The following is a 21,365-nucleotide window of genomic DNA, read 5'->3' as shown; positions in this document are numbered from 1 at the left end:
GTACGGAAAGCTCGCAGAATTCTGACTCCGCCCCTGATCGGGGGCAGTGCATGCCGGGCCTTGTAGTCTCAGTTTCCCAGATAGGCAGGGATGGGCCGCTGCACCGGGAGGAGTCTGCTGGAGCAGGATGTGAGCTCACAGCCCGGGATTGCTGTTGGGCAGGCGGCTACAAGCTAGGGGCGGCAAGGAGTCGGTTGCCATTCAGCTGAGAGGAAGAAGCGCCCCCGGGGACGGTGAGAGCCTGGCCTGCCGATGCGGTAGGGGAAGGGAAGGGAAGGGGAGGACTGGCCCCCAGACGGGTCAGGGGAAAAAGGGTTGGGACGGCTTAGGGGAGATGGAGAGTTCAAATCCTCCGCTGAGGGGTGGGTGTCTCAGTTTCTCGGTAGAAAGGCAGGGTGCGAGCTGGAGGAGAGCCTGCACTAGCTACAAGAAAGACTGGGCGTCGCTAATTTTTTCCTGGACTCTCTGGGTGAAGCGGCCACTTCACACCTGGAATTTCTGCTTTATCCGCCCTCTCTTGCCAAGCTCGGCTTCCCCTCCCCCGCCGTCCGCCGCGTGTGCCTTCTTCCTTTAGGACCCCATCTTCTTCCACCGCCGCGGTGATTTGTCCTTTGTTCTGCTTGGGTTCCCTTTAGCTTTGCTGAGTGAGACACGGATCCGCCCCTAACCCCAGGCATCCCCAAATATCCACAAACAAGTCCGGAAGGAAGAGCACTGAGGCTTTCAGTGGAAACTTCAATCTCACCGGAATTACTTTCTGGGGCGTCACCTGCCACAGGATTCCTGGCACCCATTGGTCTGGGTGGAATCTGGCATGACGTCATCCAGGGGCTTAAAGCAACTGCTTTGTAGGAAAAGAATAGATTAGCTCTGGATTTGACTTCCTCTCTTGGCAAGCTCAGCCATTGAGTTCCTTTGATTTGGCAGAAGTACATGTGTGTGTGCTTTCTTGGATACTGGGGGTATTGGGACTGGACACAAAATACATGAACTTAATAAAACCTTTAATTTTTCTTTCTTTTCTTTTTTTTTTTTTTTGCAGGGGGGGGGTGGTGTGTGCTGGGGATTGAACTCAGGGGCACTTGACCACTGAGCGACATCCCCATCCCTGTTTTGTATTTTATTTAGAGACAGGGTCTCACTGAGTTGCTTAGCTCTCGCTTTTGCTGAGGCTGGCTTGAACTTGAGATCTTCCTGCCTCAGCCTCCTGAGCTGCTGGGATTACAGGCCTCCCACACCGCGCTTTCCCGGCTAGCTAAAACCTTTTAAAGGGTGGAAGATAAAGTGATTTCATGCCATTCTAGTGTTACTTACTTATTAGACAGCATCCTAGGGTTCATCTCATCCATACCCCATCCCTGAGGCAAACCTCCAAAGGAATTCACTACTTCCGGCAGCACCCACTCTGGCCCTTCCCTGAACATTCTTCCCACAGACCTATCTAAATCTTTTCAGGGTTAATTTCAGTCTAACAAGCTGACATATATTGAATACTTAAAATGTGCATGGCATTTTTCAGGAAGCAGAACAGTTAACAGAATTTGGGAAAACCAGTACCATGCTTCTAGTGGCATTTATGAGAGATGATGAGCAGCCAGGTGCTGTGCTCACACGTGTAATCCCAGCAACTTGGGACACTGAGGCAGGAGGATTGCAAATTGGAGGTCAGCCTCAGCAACTTAGTGAGACCCTGTCTCAAAATCAGAAATAAAAAGGGATGGGGATGTAGCTCAGTGGTAGAGTTGCCATTCTCCAAATAAGGAAAGAATGGAAGGAGAGAGGACAGTAATTAATATAAAACCCAAACTCTTTACTGTTATTTACCACCTTAGGTGCCTTCCCAGGCGTTCATCGAATCAACTTCCCCTGTTTTCTGCGTGCCAGCTACCATATCCTTATTTCTGTTCCTAAAACTCAATTCAAACAGGAACTTTGCACTTATTCATCCAACTGTCTAAAGTGCTCTTCTCGACCTTAGCAGAAGTGTTATCTTTCCAGGTGCCTCTATCTAAATTAGTGCCTTCCTTGGTCACTCTCTTATCACTGTTTTATTCTCATCTCCTGAAGTTGTCTGTTTTCGTGTTTATAATCTGTCTTCTCCCACTTAAATGTAAGCTCCATGAGGACATGACTCTTCTGTATTTGCTTTCTGTTCCCAGTGCCTGGCACATTGCAGAAGCACAGTAAATGCTAACTCAAAACATTTTTTTAAAAAAAATTCTTGCTAACAGTTCTTTGACCTTTTTGAAGGCAAGACAATATATTTGCATAGTTCCTGCCTGAGTCAGCTTTCCACTGCTGGAACAAAATATACATATGAGAAAAACAACTTCGAGGAGGAAAGATTTATTTAGACTCAAGAGTTTCAGTCCATTATTGGTGAGCTCCGTTGCTTTGGACCTGAGGTGAGGCAGAACATGTGGTGGAAGAAGGTGGTAGAGAAAAGCTGCTCATCCATGGCAGATGGAAGCAGAGAGAGTGAGAGAGCAGGAAGTAGGGGCTGGGGAAGAGAGAGACTCTTCCAAGGAACACCCCCAGTGACTTATTTCCTCTTACTGGCCCCCCTGCCTACAGTTTCCACCACATCCCAATAATGCTATCCAATATGAATCCCTAATGGATTGATAGATTGTTGAAGTAGAAAGTCATGATCTGATCAGTCCCCCAAATCCCCACTTCTGAATGTTGCTGCACTAGGGACCAAGCCTTCAACACATGAGTCTTTAGGGGACACTTCATATCCAAAACAAAAATTTCCTTCTGTTTAACATAGTAAGCACTCAATATTTATATTGCTGAATGGATTAAATGAGCTAAAAATAGATATGAAAATATTAGCATAGAATAGTATCTGGTACATAGTAAATATTTATTCAATGAATGCTAGCTATTGTATTTTTTTCTTCAGTGAATTGGTTATATTGATTCTTTAGATAGCCAAAACATAATACCCTTGCACCTCTGTTGGTTCCAAGACCTCTGCAGATACTGAAATCCAAGGATGCTCCAGTCCCCTTATATAACTGGTATATTACTTGCATATAATTGATGATCATCCTCCTGTATACTTTAAACCTCTATATTGGTTATTATACTTTTAGAATATTGTTTTAGTCAGCTTTTCATCACTACAACCAAAATACCCAACAAGAATAACTTAGAGGAGGAAAAATTTATTGGGACTCAAGGTTTTGGAAGTCTCAGTTAAAGATGGCCAACTCCATGGCTCTGGGCCCAAGAGGAGAGCACATCATGAGGGAAGGGCCCAGTGCTGCTCAGCTCACAGCAAGGTTAGAAAGAGACAGAGAGGGAAAGGGGAGGGGCCAGGGACAAATGTTCCCTTCCAGGGCACAACCCCAGTGATCCAGCTCCTCCAGCCATACCCCATTGTTACAGCTCTCACAATCTAATCATTTTACCTTTAACATTCCTCATTAACACAGGAACTTTGGGGGGATACCTCATATCCAAACCATAACAAGTGTAAATGCCATGTAAGTTGTTGTTATACTATATCAGGGACTAATGGCAAGAACAAAGTCTGCATGTGTCGGTACAAGTGCTATTATTTTTTTCATGTATTTTCAATCCACTGTTAATTGAATCCATGGATTCAGATGGGTTAGAGTACAAATCACGAAAAAAGGGGGGAAAGAGAATGTAAATCATGAGGGTGACCTGGCTTTCCTTACTCCTTGGTTCTGTCAGCTCCAGTTGGTATTCTGTGTGTGTGTGTGTGTGTGTATGTGTGTGTGTGTGTAAATGGTATCAAACCCAGGGCCTTGTGCATGAAAGGCAAGCACTCTACCAACTGAGGTATATCCCCAGCCCTCCAGTTAGTATTCTAATCCCCACATTACTCAAAAATTTTTAGATTTATCATCTGATCTTTTCTGATACTTTCTCCTCATTCTTCTTTGGAGCAAAGAGAAGAAAAGATAAAACTGGGTTCCTTCTCAGGAAAAAGAAGCAAAAATAGCTATCCTGTAGTTGTTCTGCCTTGGAAAATAGTGACGATTTCAGGAACTTGGGTCAAGTCTGGTGCCAAGAAAGGGGAAGGCCAGGAAGCCCAGCGGGAGCCCAGGTGACCCTTGCTAAGAACATTGGCTTGCTGCTCCAGACTGGCCCACTCCATCCTCTCCTGAGGACAGGCTCCCTCCTGCCAGTGCTAAACGAAACCCTGGCTAGGTTCCTTCTGAGTCTGGAATCTTGGGAAAGGAAGTGCATCCTGTCCCTTTGGCTCCTGGGAAACTCCTAGACTGGCTGGATTCCTAGTAGGTTGGGCTGAAAGTCTGGTATCACAGGAAGTTTATAAAGAAAAATCTGGAATCTCACTGGTAGATCCCCAGAGCGATCTCTTTCTCAGAGCCTCTGTGTCTAGTTCCAAGGCTTTGCTTGTCTTGCCACCCAGAGCTGAGCTGAGTCTCAGAGGTTAGTGAGGTGAGCAGGATAGGGGTCTGGGAGACTACTCCCAACCTGGCTTCCAGTACAATGAGGAACAGCAGAAAAGTCTTTCCTACTATTGCCTAGGGATGGAGCCTCGCTGGGAATGCCTGGCTTACCAAGGAGGGAATGGCATGGTCAGTGTTCCTTCTGTTAGCCCTCCCTCATTGGAGGACTCTTCTGCTGACTTTCATCTTCTCTCCCATCTCCTGCTCACAGCACTGAGAGTATGAGGCTCTGGCCTCCCCAGGACACTCCCTTGTGAACACTTCCACCACGGCGGAGCCTTCCAAGCCTACCTCCTGCCGTGTGGTGATCTACCTGCAGCGGGAGATGTCGGGGGACACATGTCTATGCCCAGCCTCAGGTGCCAAGCCCAAGCTAAGTGGCTTCAAGGGAGGAGGGCTGGGCAACAAGTACGTGCAGCTCAATGTAGGCGGCTCCCTGTACTACACCACGGTGCGGGCCCTCACCCGGCATGACACCATGCTCAAGGCCATGTTTAGTGGACGCATGGAGGTGCTGACCGACAAAGAAGGTGAGGCATCAGGGCTGTCTATGTGGGTAGGGAAGCAAGGGGGAGTCCTGAGAAACTACTTCAGAGCAGGTCTTACACTTGGTAGATTAGAATCCAGATTCCCATTTTCTCTCACTTGGAATAGGACTTCTTCATCTGGAGTTCTTAGGAGAACCACAGAATTCCCTGAAATGGTACATAGAATGTTGTGTATTTATACATTTTCCAAGGAGAAGATCCATACTTTAAAAATATTTAAATAGTACCAGATTCTTTTAAGAGCTGTTACTGTACAGCCTGGGCTGTGGGCAGAAAGTGAGCAAGGGGCTGGTTAGTTCTTTGTGGCCATGGTGGCCTGAGTGCTCCTGAGCTTAGACTTCAGAGAGCCTCCACAGAGCCTGGCAGGCCTCTGTGTCCCATGGTGTGTGCCAGTCCTTGGGTTTAGGTAGGAAGGGTAAAGAGCAGCCATGGGCCTGAGAGCTAGAGTGTCCATTCCCACTTCTCTCGACCTAGGCCCTGGGCTCTGTGCTCATGTAAGTTCTTTCCTTGCTACCTGCTACCTGGCTCAACATGTGGCCTTTGCCTGCTTCTGAGGTTACCAGGAGACAAACAGTAATCCTGTGGGGCCCATTCTGAATCCCTAGGCTGGATCCTCATAGACCGATGTGGAAAGCACTTTGGCACCATTTTGAATTACCTCCGAGATGACACTATTACCCTCCCTCAAAACCGGCAAGAAATCAGAGAATTGATGGCTGAAGCAAAATATTACCTCATTCAGGGCCTAGTGAACATGTGCCAGACTGCCCTGCAGGTAAGTGGGCAGAGTTTGGGGGTAACCTAATGAAGGTGGGATTTACCACTCCTCTAGAGACTTAAAGGGTCAGTGCCAGGCTTTCTGTATGGAAGATGAGGTCAATGAATCCAAACCTAGTTAGAAGTTAGGCACAGTGATACACACCTGTAATTCCAGTGACTCGGGAGGCTGAGGCAGGAGGATCGCAAGTTCAAAGCCATCCTGAGCAATTTAGTGAGGCCCTAAACAACTTAGCAAGACCCTGTCTTTAAAAAAAAAAAAAAAAGGTGGAGGGATGTGGCTCAGTGTTAAAGTGCCTCTGGGTTTAATTCCTAGTAACTAATTAACAAACCCATTTAGAACAGTGAAATGCTGTACAGGCCCAGCAACCTGGCAGCCAGGTTTTCAAGCTCAGCAGTGAGACTCTGCTTCTAGTCCATGTGCTTAGGTATGTGGACTCCAGGTTTTCTGGAAATGGGGGTCTGCTTGCCAGCTGTCAGGATCTCTTGCCAGGGACCTCATGATCTCTGTCTGATGCCTCCTTGCTAAGCAGAGGGTAGCCATGGCAGAGGGGCTGCAGGGGTACCTAGCTAAGCCTGGCAAGCAAAGAACCCAAGGAAGGCTGTCTGTTCTGTGCATGTGTCTCCCAGGACAAGAAGGACTCCTACCAGCCTGTGTGCAACATCCCCATCATCACATCCCTGAGGGAGGAGGACAGGCTCATCGAATCCTCCACCAAGGTACCGGGAGCTCAGAGGGCTGTGGCCAGGGAATGCCATGCCCCCAGCCTGGCCCTCACTCTCTCCTCCCTCACAGCCCGTGGTGAAGCTGCTGTACAATAGAAGCAACAATAAGTATTCCTACACCAGGTAGGTGGGCATGTCTGCGGGGGGACTTGAGAAGGGCTTCAGAGGCAGCTGAAAGGGCACAGCCAGAGCAGAAACAGGGCAGCAGACCCGGGGACAGCCTCCTGCTCTCCTGGAGTGGATAACTTGGGTCTGGGGTTATTTCTTTTTTTTTCCTTGAGGTGCTGGGTTTGGAACACAGAGTCTTGGGCATGCTAGGCAAGTGCTCCACCACTGAGCTACACCAGGGGAAGGGAAATCAGGGTAGAGACATTTAGAACTTGGCACAGGACCTTGTTGGGATATAGAGGAGGAAACAGGAAACACGCCCTTAACAGGTATCATGTCAAGAGCATGCCCAGTGTTTTCATCAACATTGTCTCACCAGGCAGGGGGCTGCTAGGAAGCCAGCAGGCTGGGAGTCCTCCTAAGCCTCCTGCAGCCTTTGTGCTTCCCACTGGACAACTTCCCCGTGGCCTCCAGGGTCCTTGAAACAGGCCACAGTTAATTATACCCAGATGGTTGTGGGCTCAGAGTCCCAGACTCTCCCTGTGCTTCCCTGTAGACAGGCACATTGCCAGCCCCACAGTAAGGGAAGGGACGCCCCCTGCTGGAGTAGCAGCGGGACTTTGTCTCTTTGAGCTTTCCTTAGTCTCTGCTGTAACTTAAAACCAACTCAATCCCTTTTCCTCACAGGCCCCCAAACCCAGAGGTTGCCCCATGACTGTCTTCCTGTCCCCCCCCGGCATCTTGACTTGTCTTCATTTCAGCATGGCAGGCAGGGAGGGGAGGGGAGGGCCCAGCTCGCCCTAACAGCTCCTCTGGTGCCAGAACCTCATTCCCAGGCCTGCTGGCCCTCATGGGTTTTTCAGCAACTCCGATGACCACCTGCTGAAAAACATAGAGCTGTTTGACAAGCTGTCCTTGCGCTTCAATGGCCGCGTGCTCTTCATCAAGGATGTCATCGGTGACGAGATCTGCTGCTGGTCCTTCTATGGCCAGGGTCGTAAGCTGGCAGAGGTGTGCTGCACCTCCATCGTGTATGCCACAGAGAAGAAGCAGACCAAGGTATGGGGACTTCCTCTGCACAAGGCGGAACACACAGCAAGCAGCTGAGGCAGTGCTGCCCCCAGATGAGGCTTTCCCACAAAGCTCTGTGTTTGGCTTTCTTTCCCAAACATGCTGTGATACTGCTGGCTAGGACAGAGCCAGAACAAGGGATTCAGGAATGGATGGAAACCATCTGCTTCTGGTAGCTAAGGGACAGCAGGCATTGGCCAACAGGGAACTGTGTGATGCAGTGGGAAGGACTAGGTATTTGAAGTTGGCCCAATTCGGATTTAAATTCTGGTTCCGCCACATACACCAGCTGATTTTTTGGATAAGCCATTTAACCATTTGGGCCCATTTCCTCTTTTGCAAACACAGGAATGAGAGTGCGAGATTACTAGAGATCTGAAAATGAGACAGTGCTTCAGAAATCAGCATGATGCAGTGGATATGACTTCAGTTTTCAAGAACACTGATAGGATCTCTCTAGCCCTGGCTAGTAAGGAGTTCCTGGTCAGTCAACTTAACCTCTATAGTAACACCACAGTGTTGGGCATGCCTGAGGCATCAGACAGGTGATAGTTTACACAAACTCAGCTAACCCCTTTTTCTCAGGATGCAAGCAGAAGGTATCTTCCCTGGAAAATAACAAGGGTCAGTCCCAGAGATGGCAGAGCTTTTCTAGGGCGGAACAGCAGTTCATCCGGGGAAGTCATGTAGGTACAAAGGGCTTAGGCCCAGATAGCACCTTCTTGGTCACCAGGTTGCTAAAGTGCCTCCAGCTAGGTGTTTTGCCAGGGTCAAGGAGCAGCTTATAGGAAGTGGCCCTGCTTCCTCATGACATGGGACATGGGACAGTGAGTGTGGGGCTCTCAGCCATGTCCATGGAGGGAAGACTTGGGGGGCTGAGTTGCAACCATGACAACACCTGTTACCTGCCTGTGTTCTTTCTTTTGGTGGGGGGGGGGGGGGGGGCAGGGATTGAACCCAGAGGCATTTAACCACTAAGCCACATCCCCAGCCCTTTTTATTTTTTATTTTCAGACAGGGCCTGGTTAAGTTGCTTAGGGCCTTGCTAAGTTGCTGAGCTGGCTTTGAACTTGAAATCCTCCTGCCTTATCCCACTGAGCCATTGGGATTACAAACATGTGCCACCAAGCTTAGTTTCCTGTGTTCTTTTGTCCATGAACTTCTCTGACCCCTCCACCACACCTACAAGACAGGCCAGGCTTCTGCCATTCTTTGCATTGAGAGATAAGGGCACAGAGCTTAACATGACATGGCAAGTTTGCTGGAATTCTGCCATACCTTCTCTTTCCTCCATACTGATCCTGGGGATGGGCATGTTGGGTCAGGCAAAAACAAAAAGCAGTAAGACTGCTCATCAGAGCAGATGATATATACATAGGCAGACAGATAAACTGTGTGTCAACCTCTCTGCTAAGCAGTTTACATATTTCTTATGTTGTTGTTAATAACTCTGGGAGGGAAATATTAACCATCACTTTACACAAATGGAAACTGCGCCTGGAAAGCTTAGACCCAAGTCCTCACAGCTAGTAAGTGATGGAGCTATTGGTATCTAGGCCACGGGTGCATATTAGTCCATCAGTCTCGGATTGGGGTGGGACAGGGTCAGGATGGTCTTCTGTTATGTCCACAGAGCATGTCTCCTGACAGTTAGGAGGCCTCATGAAGCAGCACAGGGCCTAGAGCCCTGACAGGCTGTACATCCTGAGACAAAAATCTAAATCAGTCTTGTCTACCTTGCCCCAGGTGGAATTTCCAGAGGCCCGAATCTATGAGGAGACACTCAATGTCCTACTCTACGAGACCCCCCGCGTCCCTGACAACTCCTTGTTGGAGGCCACAAGCCGGAGCCGCAGCCAGGCTTCACCCAGTGAAGATGAGGAAGCCTATGAACTGCGGGATCGTGTGCGCCGCATCCATGTCAAGCGCTATAGCACCTACGATGACCGGCAGCTCGGCCACCAATCTGCCCATCGTGACTGATAAGACCTTCAAGGAGATGGGGCACAGGAGGCCCTGTCTCCTGCCCTCTGCAGCCCCACACTGCAACTTCCTGGTTGTCTGCTCCAACACTCAAAAACATGACAAGTCCTTCCTGTGAAATCAAGGGCCTGGGCTGGGAAGGGCCCATTTCCTGGCCCTGACTGTTGAGCACTACCAGATCCATCTCCCTTCCTGTCCAGCAAGGAGCTACTTCTGTTGTGGGGTGAGCTGACCAGCCTCCCTCCTCCTGCTAAGTACATTCCCCTCTGGGCCCTATGCTGAGTGCCCTTCCTCAGCAGAGCCCCACAGGAATGGCTTCATTCTGGGGGAAAGGCTGCTTCTGGTGCTGTGGAGGCCCAGTCTTTATCACAGGTGGGGCTTCTTTTTCCCTAAGGTGTTGAAGCACAGGTTTGATGAGCTTGATTTTTAAAAAATAATCTAGGAAATGAATAGTTTTATATAATGAGGGACTAGGCATTTGTTACCCCTGCAGGGTGCCAGAATCCTGCATAAGGTAGACCCTTCAGCCCTTCTTGATGCTTTTGGGATCTGTCTTTATTGCACTTTATACTGTTATTCAGGAGATTAGCCTGCCCTGACCCACACCTTTTCCTGACCCTAATCCCCTTTTCCTGCAGAATCATTCTGAGGGAGAGGATAAAGAGAAAGCAATAAAAACAAAACTGACCAGTTTTGGCTTTTTCAGCCTGGCCAGGCAGCCCAGTGCACCAAGGAAGACAGGCTGTGTAAGACGAGACCTGTGGTCTCACAGCATGCTGCCTAAAGAGACATCTCACCCCCACATCCTGGGGTCATGTCACTGACTCCCGGGATGTAATAGTGCTGTTCTCTTTGATTCTTATCCTTGAGTGCCCTTAGTTCCAAGGCACATTGACTCCACATACTGTAAAGGCTAACACTGTCAATAGTGGCTAGGAGCTACCCTGGGCCATAAACACAAGCAGCATCTGGAAGGCTATAAAGCCCATGGGTGTTGTACAGTGCTGGTCAACATGCCCATTAGCTAAAGGACAGTGGACTCAGCCCTGCACATCCAACAGGCCCCGTGGCCCACCCCAATCTGCATGCTGTTGGTTTTTGTCCTGGCTGGGATGGTGAGTCTCATCCCTCACTGGGATGGCCCAGTGGTGAGTCTATGAACACAGAGCTATAGGAAAAACCTAAATCCCTTGAAGGTCTTCATTCCTTCTTGGCATGGAAATGCCACGTATCAGCCAGGGTATGAGTTCTCATGACTTTGGTTTTCATCCCATGTCCCTCGGGAGGCTGCTCATCTGAATTCTTTACTGAGGAATGCCCTCAGGGAGGGAGGATTCTACCAGCCTAACAAAGGAGAAGGAGCACAGGCTGTCAGGTTTATCCCTCTTTGACTACTCTAAGCAGCTGCTCACAGCTGACCCCACAGAGCTTATGGGCAATTGCCAGGCCCAGGGTTGGCCACTCACAAGGACCTGGAATGACATGATGGAACAGGAGAAATGTGACTTATTAAGCAGGCATTTAATGTTAGTCAGTCTTGAATGTAAAATTAGCTGAAGACTCAAGTCAGGTACTTGGTGATCAGCTACTAAGTCTTCCAGCCTTCACTGCAGTTAAGATGACAATCCATTTCTTTGGGCAAATTTAGGCTTCAGGGGCTGGGGATATGGCTCAGTGGTAGAGCATTTGCCTGGCATCCATGAGGCCCTAGGTTCGATCCCCAGCACCAAAAAACAAAAAAATTCAGGCTTCAGCTTTGTGGCTTTCTTAAGGAGATGGAATGCTTCAGCCTAGAGCTACTGGCCTGTTTTCTCAGCTGTACTTTTGAAGCCCTTTAATACTCAGATTCCCAGCTCCCCACTGAGGCATGATCACACTTGTCCTTTGATCTCCACATTCCCCTTAGCTTCTACTTAGTGCTCTGATATTTCAGATCCTGGGCTGTCTCAGTGACCCCTCTTTTTGGTTCTGAGAAAGCACTATAGTCTAGGCTGGGCGTTTATCTTCTGACTGAAATATCTTCTCGGTCTTACAGAAAACACTAACATAATTTGTTGAAATGATCTCTGCTTCTTTAACCAGACTTTGTGGCTTAAGGGTTTGGGGAATTTCCCAGCCCCGTTCAGAAAGCAGCTCTTGGCAGTGTTGAATTTTTCAACTCCAACCGGGTGGGTGGGGAGGGGTAAGCAAAAACTGTCAGATGAAGGTCAAACCTTGTTGGTTTCTGAGAAAACTGGAAGCTTACTGTTAACAATGCAGACCAGTAACGGGGTTTTGAATCTGGTATGTGACCATAGCCTACCCGAAGGATGGCACAGATCCTGGCATGAGAAAATTTTTCCTGTATCACATAACTGCGATCCTTTCTTGCTCAGTCTAAGTGATGGAAATAAACACTAATTTCTAATAAATTTGTGTTACACTGAAGTGGTAGAGAGTCTTGTTTACAGTGAGGAGAGCTCGGCAGGCTTGCAGCTGTGGGCTTGGTTCCTGTATTTCTGTTCACCATCTGACCTTCAGCTAGTCATAAAACGGAGGACTCCAGGGCCCTACAACCCAGGCTCCCCCTGGTGGAGGATTAAGAAAAACAGTAACAAGGGCTGCAACCAAGATTTAATAATTATTCAAGAATGAAATGACCTCTAACAATCACTGCAATGGTGGAGAAAAAAGAATCCTAAGAATTGGGGCAAAATAATCCCGATTCATCTCTGGCTCTTGGAGGTCTGAGAGAAGCTCAGGAAGTAGCTTGACTCAATCAGTGTCCATACCTTAAGCTGCTCCTTGGCCAAATTCTTGCCCTTGTGGTCTGGATGCTTGACAGATCCATCTTTGCAGTTGGCAAGCTCACTGCTGCAGGAAGCTTGACTGGCTTGCCTCGCTCCTCTCCCAGGCCCTGCGAGGCCAGGTACATGGGTGGTAGGTTAGTGCCAAGAGCCAGATCACTGTGGCCCTGGAATTGGCCTCCTCCTCTGCACTTGGCAAAGAATAAATAAAAGTCCAGTCCGGTGCCTATCCACTGGCTGAGAGGCACAGTGCCCCTGGGAGACATCCAGCCGGTCTCAGAAGGAAAAGAAACCTTAGCAGTAGAGGCAGTTCCCTAGACATGACCTTGCATGGAAAGCAATCCAGGGCCCCACTGGGTCAGAAAGGGAACCTGAAAAGACCCTGAGGGCAGAAATGGCAAGGATGGCCAAGCATATATTGGTTTATTAACCAAACCTCATATTCCATACAACTTGAGTGACAGGCTAAGAAACTCCTCCACCTCTGTGGCAGCTGAACACAGTTCCCTGGTGGCAACATTTACTGGACACAGTGTAGGCAGGGCTTATGAGGAGGCCAGCCTTGGAAGAGTTCCATGTGGGTCTTCCAAAGAAAACAGTTACAAACCTCCCCCCCCAAAGAACCCCACAATCAAATGTTGCAAAGGATTAAATGACCCAGTGTGGCCCTTAATGGGGAGAGAAAAGAGTTCTGCAGCAATTGTGGGTTGAGACCTGTTCTGAGGGGCCAAGCCTAGACATTCAAGGCCTTAGCTGGTCTACCAGTGAAGGCCTGAGGGTGGTGTCTTCTCATCTTTATTGCTTTCCAAAGAGAATGGTGGGATCCGGACATCAAAGTGGGAGCCATCAGGTCTCTCGAAGCGGAACGTGCCCCTGAGGGTCAGAGAAAAGCTGGTTTAGAGGGCGTCAGGTCAGAAGCCCTTCTATGGAGCTGGATGGCCCCATGCCCTCAGCTCCTAAGCCACAGTGTGGTGAGGCAGGCTTGAAATCTCTTTTATCTTAGCTCATGACAAGATGATTGGTCCAGGGCTAGGGTTGTAGCTCAGTGATACAGCATTTGCCTAGTATGTGTGAGGCACTGGGTTTGATACTTAGCACCACATAAAAATAAATAAATAAAATAAAGAGTTTTGTGTCCATCTACAAATAATTTAAAAAAAAAAAAAGGACTGGTCTGGTCCGGAGACCTAAGAGTCCCGCTTGGCTCTAAATGAAAAGAAACAAGACTGGAATGATGGCTTGTGCCTGTAATCCAAACTACTTGTGAGGCTGAGGAAAGGAGGATCACTTGAAAGTTTAAGACCAACCTGGACAATATAGAAAGACCCCATCTCAAAAAAATAAAAACACAGTTGTGCAGATTCCATCCCTTCAGTACATTCCACACATACTATATGAGCTGTCCAGCTGCATTTTCAGGTAAAGACGTGAAACACAAGGGAAAACAGCCAACTATATGAGCAACACAGTGCAGCATCAGATCCCTGGGCCTAAGTCCTCAGCCCACAGACCATAGGGAACTTGAGAAACAGGCACTCATAAACACCAGAGTTTTCCCACACAACCTGGCTTGGCCCAGAGCTGGCCATAATTTTGAGCTTGCTGTGAGCTCTCACTCTTTAGATCTGTAGCAGCGTCTGTTGAGTCCAATGGTTTGTGCCCCATTACACACTCACCACATGTGCCCACTAGAAGCTTGCAGGGAGACATGACTGCTGTATTGGAACGCGGGCTGCTCCTTAGATAATACAGGTTCCTGTGAGAATACAGACAAAAGTGGTCAGGCCAGGTACAAGGGACACATTCCCTCAACCAAAGGGCCACATACTGACTGCCAGTTCATCAAGACTAAATGCCCCCAACCTAAGACACTACCAGAGCAGGCACTGCCACAGTGACTACTTAGCAGTGGCCTAGGGGGCCTTTTATTCTGACTCTGGGAAAGATAATCTCAGATTAAGGTACCAGGCAAAGATTCTGAGCATAAGACCCACTCCGAAAGCATCCCTTCCACTGTCCATTCATGAGAATTAAGTGTCAGGCACCAGAGTCCGTATTCTGCAAACCTCTGCTGCTTAACTTCCAGTGATCATAAAGTTTTATGTGTGATCTCTATTTTAGCAATAATAAGCTGAGATTTTGCTTACGTAATTTACTGAAAGTTTGCAGTGAGTATACAGCTGGAATTTGAAGCCAACTGTCTAATTCCAAGTCCTATTCTTAATCACTTTTCCACCCTGCTTCCCCAATCCCCTCCTGACATGGATAAATACTTTGGATGTTGGCCCTGGCATTAGTACTACTTATGACTTTATTTCTCAAGAGACAGGGTGGGGTAGGCAGGGATTGTAAAACCAAATCTCTTCAAGGACCAGCAGAGGATGTAGACATATAAAGAACCAGAGACAACACAACCATGAATGATGGGAGTATGCATGCCCCACCCAACTAGACACATTTAAATTCAGGCTTTAAAAAGGCATTATGATGCTCAAAAAGTGCATAAGCTTTAACTTCTGACTTGTTTGGATTTAAGTCCCGGCCCTATTACTACTAGTGATGGGACTGTAGACTTGTTATTTAGCTTCTCAGTCTCACTCTCTTCATCTGTGAAATAGGTTACAGGGTAACCCACTTCACAGGGTTGTTGTTAGATTCATCACCCCAGGCAACCCAATGTGTTCACACAGCGAGCCTCTGTGAGGAAACCACGCGTGAAGCCCCTGGGGCTTGCTAGGCAGGACCAAGCTAGTAATACTCACCCTGCCCACCACCCCTCGGCCTCGAACTGTCTCCAAGGTGCCCGAGAGACTGAATATCCTCCAGTGCCGCTCCCGGAGCTGTACCACATCACTGTCCAGGTTCTCCAAACGAATACAGTAGCGCCACTGTGGAGGTGTGGGGAGAAAGTTCATGTTTGAGAAAGAACAGATCTTAGGCAAACCTATCCAGAATTCTGAGAGCAAAAAGAAATAAAGGCTAACAATTGCATTAAACAGGCTCCACCCACACCAGGAGGTGAACACCACCTTCCCATCTGATCCCTGAGCACACCTTCTGAGCTCACCCCACCCCAGGGAGACACTCACCCAGTAGACGTGGGAATTCTGGGCTTCCTGGGGGGGAAAAAAACAAACAAAGAATTTAAGTCTCAGAGAATAAGACCAAGTCTCTTTCAATCAACATGTATCCAAAGTAGAATTCCAGAAAGGTTGCAGAAACAGCTCAAGCTGGGAATGTGTGGGATGATGATGACAGTATCGGAACTGTGGCCAACAAGCCCACAGGCAGTCTCCTGTGTATGTATACTCCTACTCATGGCCACTCTCCTTCTTGTCTTGCCAAGATCACCAATAGCTGGATGCCAACAAATCAACTACAAGACTCCCTCCTTTCTCACCACCTTGCTTTCCAGGCCTGGCCTCTGCCACTGCTGCCCAGGACCCTGTCCTCTGTCCTCCCATAACCTCTAATACTGCAATACTTCATATGTTGGACATTGACCCCCCCCATTACCCTAAGCCCTGAAAGGCAGAAACAATCTTCCATTTGTATCCCAAGCCTGGCTCAGAGTGAGGCAAGACACAGCTCAATAAACATTTGACAACTGTATAAAGTGTGAAGATCAGCCCACTCTCATTCAGGTAAGCATGTGTACATTCTTAAGCAAGGCTCCCCCTGAGCCCCAGGAAAGGTGAACCCACATGGAGGATGCTTTCCTGGGACCTACAGGTTACCTACTCTAGGTCTTCGTGTCAGCCACCATCAAAAGACTACTCAACCCCACCCAACACATGAGTACTCTGGAACAGAAACACAGGGACATGTTTTAGATTTTGGCCTTCACCCCCACTCTAGCAGTCAACATTAGGGACACACACAGAATCTGGGACCTAGCCCCGTGGGAAGGAACACAGGCTGGGCACATACCCTCATGCCCATGTAAAAAGGGATGACAGTGACACGAATGTTCTCAGTTGTTTCCCGGTGGACATCAGAGAGCTCTAGCCAGGGGTGATTCTTCTCTTGCCAGGCCCGTAGTGTTTCTCGAGCCACAAAAGGGGGTGCTAGGACAAGAGACAATAGATTAGTCCAAGCCAGAGTCCAGGGTGTTGCACCCACTCTCCAACTGCCCTTCCTAGAAATTCCTTCCCAGTGGTGGCATAGGCAAACAGGACAAAGACAAAAGGAGCGCAGCTAGAAGGCACAGACATACTACCAAGAATAAACCCCGAGGGGTAGTGATGTCATGGGAGGAGAATTGTACTAGAAGTTAAGAGCCCTGGTTTTCAGACCTCCAGATGCTACTACCAAGCAACCTTGAGTCACTTATGACCTTCAAGCCTGTTTCTATCCCTGGAAGGAGACAGGAGCCATTGACCTCATAGGGTCAAGGGGAAGTTGAAAGGGGTTATGGAAATAAGAGTCATGGGATTATTCTTATGATGTCTCCTAGAAGAAAGCACTCTCCTATTCCTATCTCTCTTCTTGAAAAAGATACCTTTTGTCTGATCATACAGAAGAAATCTTTCAAAAAGCTCATGTTGGATGGGAACTTGATCCGTAGAAGTATAGGGGAGGATGTCTTCATGGCTGACATAGTCCAAGCCTGGAACAGAGAGGGAAAGAGTAAGATTCACACAGGAGGAAAGGAGAGGAACACAACTGAGAAGAAACATTTCCTGGCCTTGCCCAGGGAGGACAATGCTGGCCCCATGGCTCCTGGCACCCAAATCCCTCCCAGGAGATTATAGGACAGCAGAACTCTCTCCCTGGGACACACCAGACCCTTTCTCCATGGCACCATTCAGATGCTAACTGCTCACCTGGGATGGCATAAAGGGCCCGGCTGTCATCATGGTTTGCCAAGAAGGTCACAGCTTCTGTCTGAGATCTCTGAGACTAAGGCAAGAAGTGAGTCAGGAGCTTTCTTGGCTACTGTTCAGTCCCAATGTCTTGGAGGCCAGGGCTGATCTAGGCTTTGTCTGATCCCTCTCCCTCTCTCTGTCTCCACTGGGGTACAGGCCTATCCCAAGGAGGGGACCCCAGGCCCAGGCATCTTGCTTACTTACTATATGTGGACAGTCACGGGCATCAATCAGCACCTGATAGTAAGTGTGAGTTTTTCCTTTCACCTCCTTAGAACCATGACCGGCAGGGTTCTCTGCTCTGCAGGATGGGAGAAGAAACCCAAGATCAACCTGAGAGAAGGGGAAATGGTGTCTGATCAGATCCCTACCACCTCTTTACCTAAGCAAGCTAGTCCTGAGCTGAAGGAGCTTTAGTACCAGCTAGGCACTGCTCAGCAACAGCCCAGCCTACCTGTTCTCCAGTCAAGATAAACAATGGAGCCTGGAAGGCCCACATAGTCACCATCTGTCTTGTTCTCTAAATGTCTCCTGGAAGGGGGCCATGTTGAGAAAATCTAATTGCCACCTCAGTTCAGAGTACACTACAACTCTCATATCCCAGGGGCTATCTGTGATCATTTAATAGAGCTACTGCTTTTCTTTTTTAATGTACTCTAAAGAAGATGTGAAGAGTACTTACGAAAACTCAAGATAGTGGGAGAGCATTCTGGGGAGGTCTAAAGGGACCCTCTGGCTTAAGCTGTCCTTAGCACTCAACTCTATTGTCTCTGTGAGTATTAGTGCCAGAGAAGTACTCTGGGGCCATTTCTAAGGTCCTAGAGGATACTGTCTTCACCCCTGAGGCCCCAATTACGTATGTCTGCCATGAGTCAGGCCTCCTCCTGAGAATACTGTGAGGCAGGAGAGGGAAACTTACTTCTCTGGAGTTGCAGAAGCCACATCCCGGTCATACAGTCTGGCCTGCCAGGGAAACAGGACAACACCTCGGTATCCAAAAACACTATGAAGGAACAGCTGGAAGGAAAGAGAGGTGGCCTTAGTGAGTATGCAGTCCAGCAAGTCCATCCAGGTGGGCTGCACAAAGCAGCACAGGTGGAGGCAACTACAGCACAAGGTCTCGCCACCTCTTCCCTTGATCCTTGAGATCAACTCAAGCCAACTTTGGAAAACTCTACACCCTCTTAACCTGGCTGACTCTTCAGATCTCAGCTTTGGCCTTCAGGAAGCCTTCCTTAATCTACTCATTTAGCAGTATATAGATATCAACCATTTGCACATCATTAATTCCTTCCTAGACCATAGACTCCTCGAAGGCAAGAACCATGTCTACCTTGCTTTCTGATTTAACCCAAATGCACAATGCATAGTCCATTTTAGGCATACTAAAACACGATTAAATCAACAAAAATCTTCCTTACCTTCATAGGACCTAAATCTATCCCAATGGACCTAGAACAAATCTGATACAGAAAAAGAACCTCACACCCAGAGCTAACCACACTGTAATCACTTTGCTAACAAGACGTTAAAGGTTTCTTTCCTGAAAGCTCCCTCTACTGATTTCTGACTATTCAGTATGTTAGAAGAATTTTCAAGGACTTGGCTTTCTCCTCACTATAGCCCAAACAATCCTTCTCCACGCTTTCTTGGAAAGAAAATTCACTATTAAGTACATTCAAATACAGGAACACAGAAACTGTACCTTTTTTTTTTTTTTTTTTTTTTTTGAGGGGGGGGTTCATGCTGGGATTTGAACCCAGGGCCTTGTGGTTGCAAGGCTAGCACTCTACCAACTGAGCTATATCCCCAGCCCCCAGAAACTGCATCTTAAAAAATCTGATTCTCTTGGGCTGGGGATGTGGCTCAAGGGGTAGCGCACTCGCCTGGCATGCATGCGGCCTGGGCTCGATCCTCAGCACCAGATACAAACAAAGATATTGTATCTGCCAAAAACTAAAAAATAAATATTAAAAAATTCTCTCTCTCTCTTTAAAAATAAAAATTTAAAAAAAAATCTGATTCTGTTCTGATACCAAACACAAAGGTGGAATGGAGCTGGGGGTGTTGCTCAGCAGTAGAGCACTTGCCTCGCATGTATAATGCCCTGGGTTTGAGTCCCCAGCAATGCAAAAAAGATAAAAGTGAAATGAGTAGAAAACCTTATCATTCAGGCCTGTGACCAAATCTGACTCCATTCAAAAGCAGAACACTCCAAGAAAATGAAAGCAGACCCATCCCAAAACTTACCTGCCCAGTCTCATATTTTCCATTCTGTTTTGGCACCTCAAACACACCAACTGTCTCCAACACTTTGCCTTCTGGTCGGTTTCTGATCAAGAAAGAAAAGAACAAGCAAATGAAAAGCTAAGAAGGTACCAGTACTTATCCATCAGGAAAAAAAATCACTAGGGTACTGAAGGGCCAGGGCAATGACAACAGACAAGAGCTGGGAAGTGTGGCCATCTAACAGGTGAGGGCCCTGCCAAGCCACCAAACCACAGAGCTGCTGCCTTTCCTCCTCTGAGGTTCAGCCACAGCTCCTCCTTGATGAAAACCTCTCTAATCTCCCAGTGATAGCTGTGACTTCTCCCAGGTCACTTTCTTCTCTTTTCACCAGCATTCCTCATATCATGCCTTAATACCCTGTTAAATACAGTCCCCTACCCCATGTCTTCCCTAACCCACTTCCTGACTCCCACAGCATTTTAAAGGTCCTTCCCACTTTGCATTTCAGTTATTTGTGTCCATTTCTTATCTCCATTAGAGACTAAGTTTCCAGGAGCAACACTTATGTCTGATCAGCTTGAGCTGCCCCCTCAGAGCCTAGTGTATAAAAGGGACTCAAAAATTTTTTTGTTCTGATAATAATTCCATGTCCATTTCTCCTCTATAGTCCTTACCTTGCCACTAAAGGTTTAATCATTTCTAGATTCTCTAATGTACTCTATGCATTACACCTAGTACTGAAGACTCTCAATTTTAGTTTTTGTTCAGACGTCATTTTTCTCAGGAGTCTTCCAATTTGCAAATAACTATCATCTCTCCCCAATATTGGTGTCTAATCTGAATCACTATAAGGTCAGCTCTGTCAGTTTACCTCTCTCGACAGTGTTGCTCTTTCTAGGGGCCCTTCAAGCACTGCTATTCTATTTTGGAGACATGCACTTGAACCACTACTCCAATCTCATCTGCCTGTCCCAACCTCAGAGGCACTGCTCACACCATTCCCATACTTCAAATCCCCTTCCCCAAATCACATAGAGACAACGGGTGTACCAAGATCATAGCAAAACCTGGGACCCACGAGGGCCCACACTCAAGCAGACTTGCTTCCCACCTCTAGCATCTTCCTGAGGGGGGGCCCAATAGGGGCCGGGAGTTGAAGTCAAAAGCCCTGGGGCTGCATTCAAAGGCTGTCCACTAACAGCAGTGCTGGGAACCTCAGCTGGGAAGGTAGGATTTGCTCGGGGAGTGTTACTAGTTCCCGCTCAGAGCCAGCCTGCACAGCGAGGGGCCCTGGGCCGCGCTCCCTTCTCTGCTCCTGGCACATGTCCCAGACAACCAACGTCGCTCAGTGCTCCAGACCCTGTCCCAAGTCATACGCCGGTCACCCCCAGGCAGCCCAGCCTCCTAGCTCCCTCACGGGCCAGGAACACGATACACCGCTCCTCGGTCTCCGGGCCCGGACGGACCCCAGTGCTCCGTCCCTCACCGAGACGAGAGATGCCTCCGCGACGTCGTAGTTGCCACTAGCGGGAAGGCCCCCGCTCCACCCGCCGCACAGAGCGGCCTCGACCCTCGGGCCGCGGTGAGAGACCGGGACCACCAGCGGCTGCCCACGGCCAGGGCCCTCCGGGCCACACAACTTGCCATGTCCCGTCCGAGCGCCGGCTCGGCTGCTGACACAGGGCCCGACCCGCGGCGGGGCGGCGTCCCGCCCCCGCCCCACACTGCCCCGCGCCGCGCCCCGCCCCCTTGGCCCTCTGCCTTGCCTAGCTGCGCCCCCGCGAGCTCCGAACTACTTCCGGCGAGCGTCAGGCGGAA

The 21,365-nt window shown here is 48.6% G+C and overlaps 2 protein-coding genes across 3 annotated transcripts; one reads left to right on the top strand and one right to left on the bottom strand.

The window, feature by feature from the left end:
• Nucleotides 1-64: 64 nt before the first annotated feature.
• Tnfaip1 (TNF alpha induced protein 1) lies at nt 65-12,091 on the top strand. 2 transcript variants are annotated; one of them, XM_027924402.2, is made up of 7 exons: nt 65-233; nt 4,663-4,981; nt 5,605-5,774; nt 6,407-6,496; nt 6,573-6,625; nt 7,474-7,669; nt 9,428-12,091. In XM_027924402.2, exons 2-7 carry the CDS (start codon nt 4,777-4,779, stop codon nt 9,662-9,664), a joined length of 951 nt encoding a protein of 316 aa, XP_027780203.1. In that variant the 5' UTR covers nt 65-233; nt 4,663-4,776; the 3' UTR covers nt 9,665-12,091. The 2 variants fall into 2 exon arrangements, with proteins under 2 accessions (XP_027780203.1, XP_027780204.1); XM_027924403.2 differs by having other exon boundaries at nt 65-257.
• A 168-nt stretch (nt 12,092-12,259) lies between these two features.
• On the bottom strand, nt 12,260-21,264 carry Poldip2 (DNA polymerase delta interacting protein 2). Its single transcript, XM_027924401.2, has 11 exons — nt 21,034-21,264; nt 19,569-19,650; nt 18,238-18,335; nt 17,523-17,619; nt 17,277-17,352; nt 16,952-17,059; nt 16,381-16,517; nt 15,540-15,566; nt 15,213-15,338; nt 14,127-14,206; nt 12,260-13,323 (listed from the first exon to the last, which is right to left on the bottom strand). Exons 1-11 carry the CDS (start codon nt 21,192-21,194, stop codon nt 13,209-13,211), a joined length of 1,107 nt encoding a protein of 368 aa, XP_027780202.1. The 5' UTR covers nt 21,195-21,264; the 3' UTR covers nt 12,260-13,208.
• Between the last annotated feature and the right edge of the window lie 101 nt (nt 21,265-21,365).

Source organism: Marmota flaviventris, chromosome 17 (genome assembly GCF_047511675.1).
Source record: "Marmota flaviventris isolate mMarFla1 chromosome 17, mMarFla1.hap1, whole genome shotgun sequence".
Classification (NCBI taxonomy): Eukaryota; Metazoa; Chordata; class Mammalia; order Rodentia; family Sciuridae; genus Marmota; species Marmota flaviventris.
Note: the sequence above shows the minus strand (reverse complement) of the source record. Positions and strands in the feature narration are given on the sequence as shown.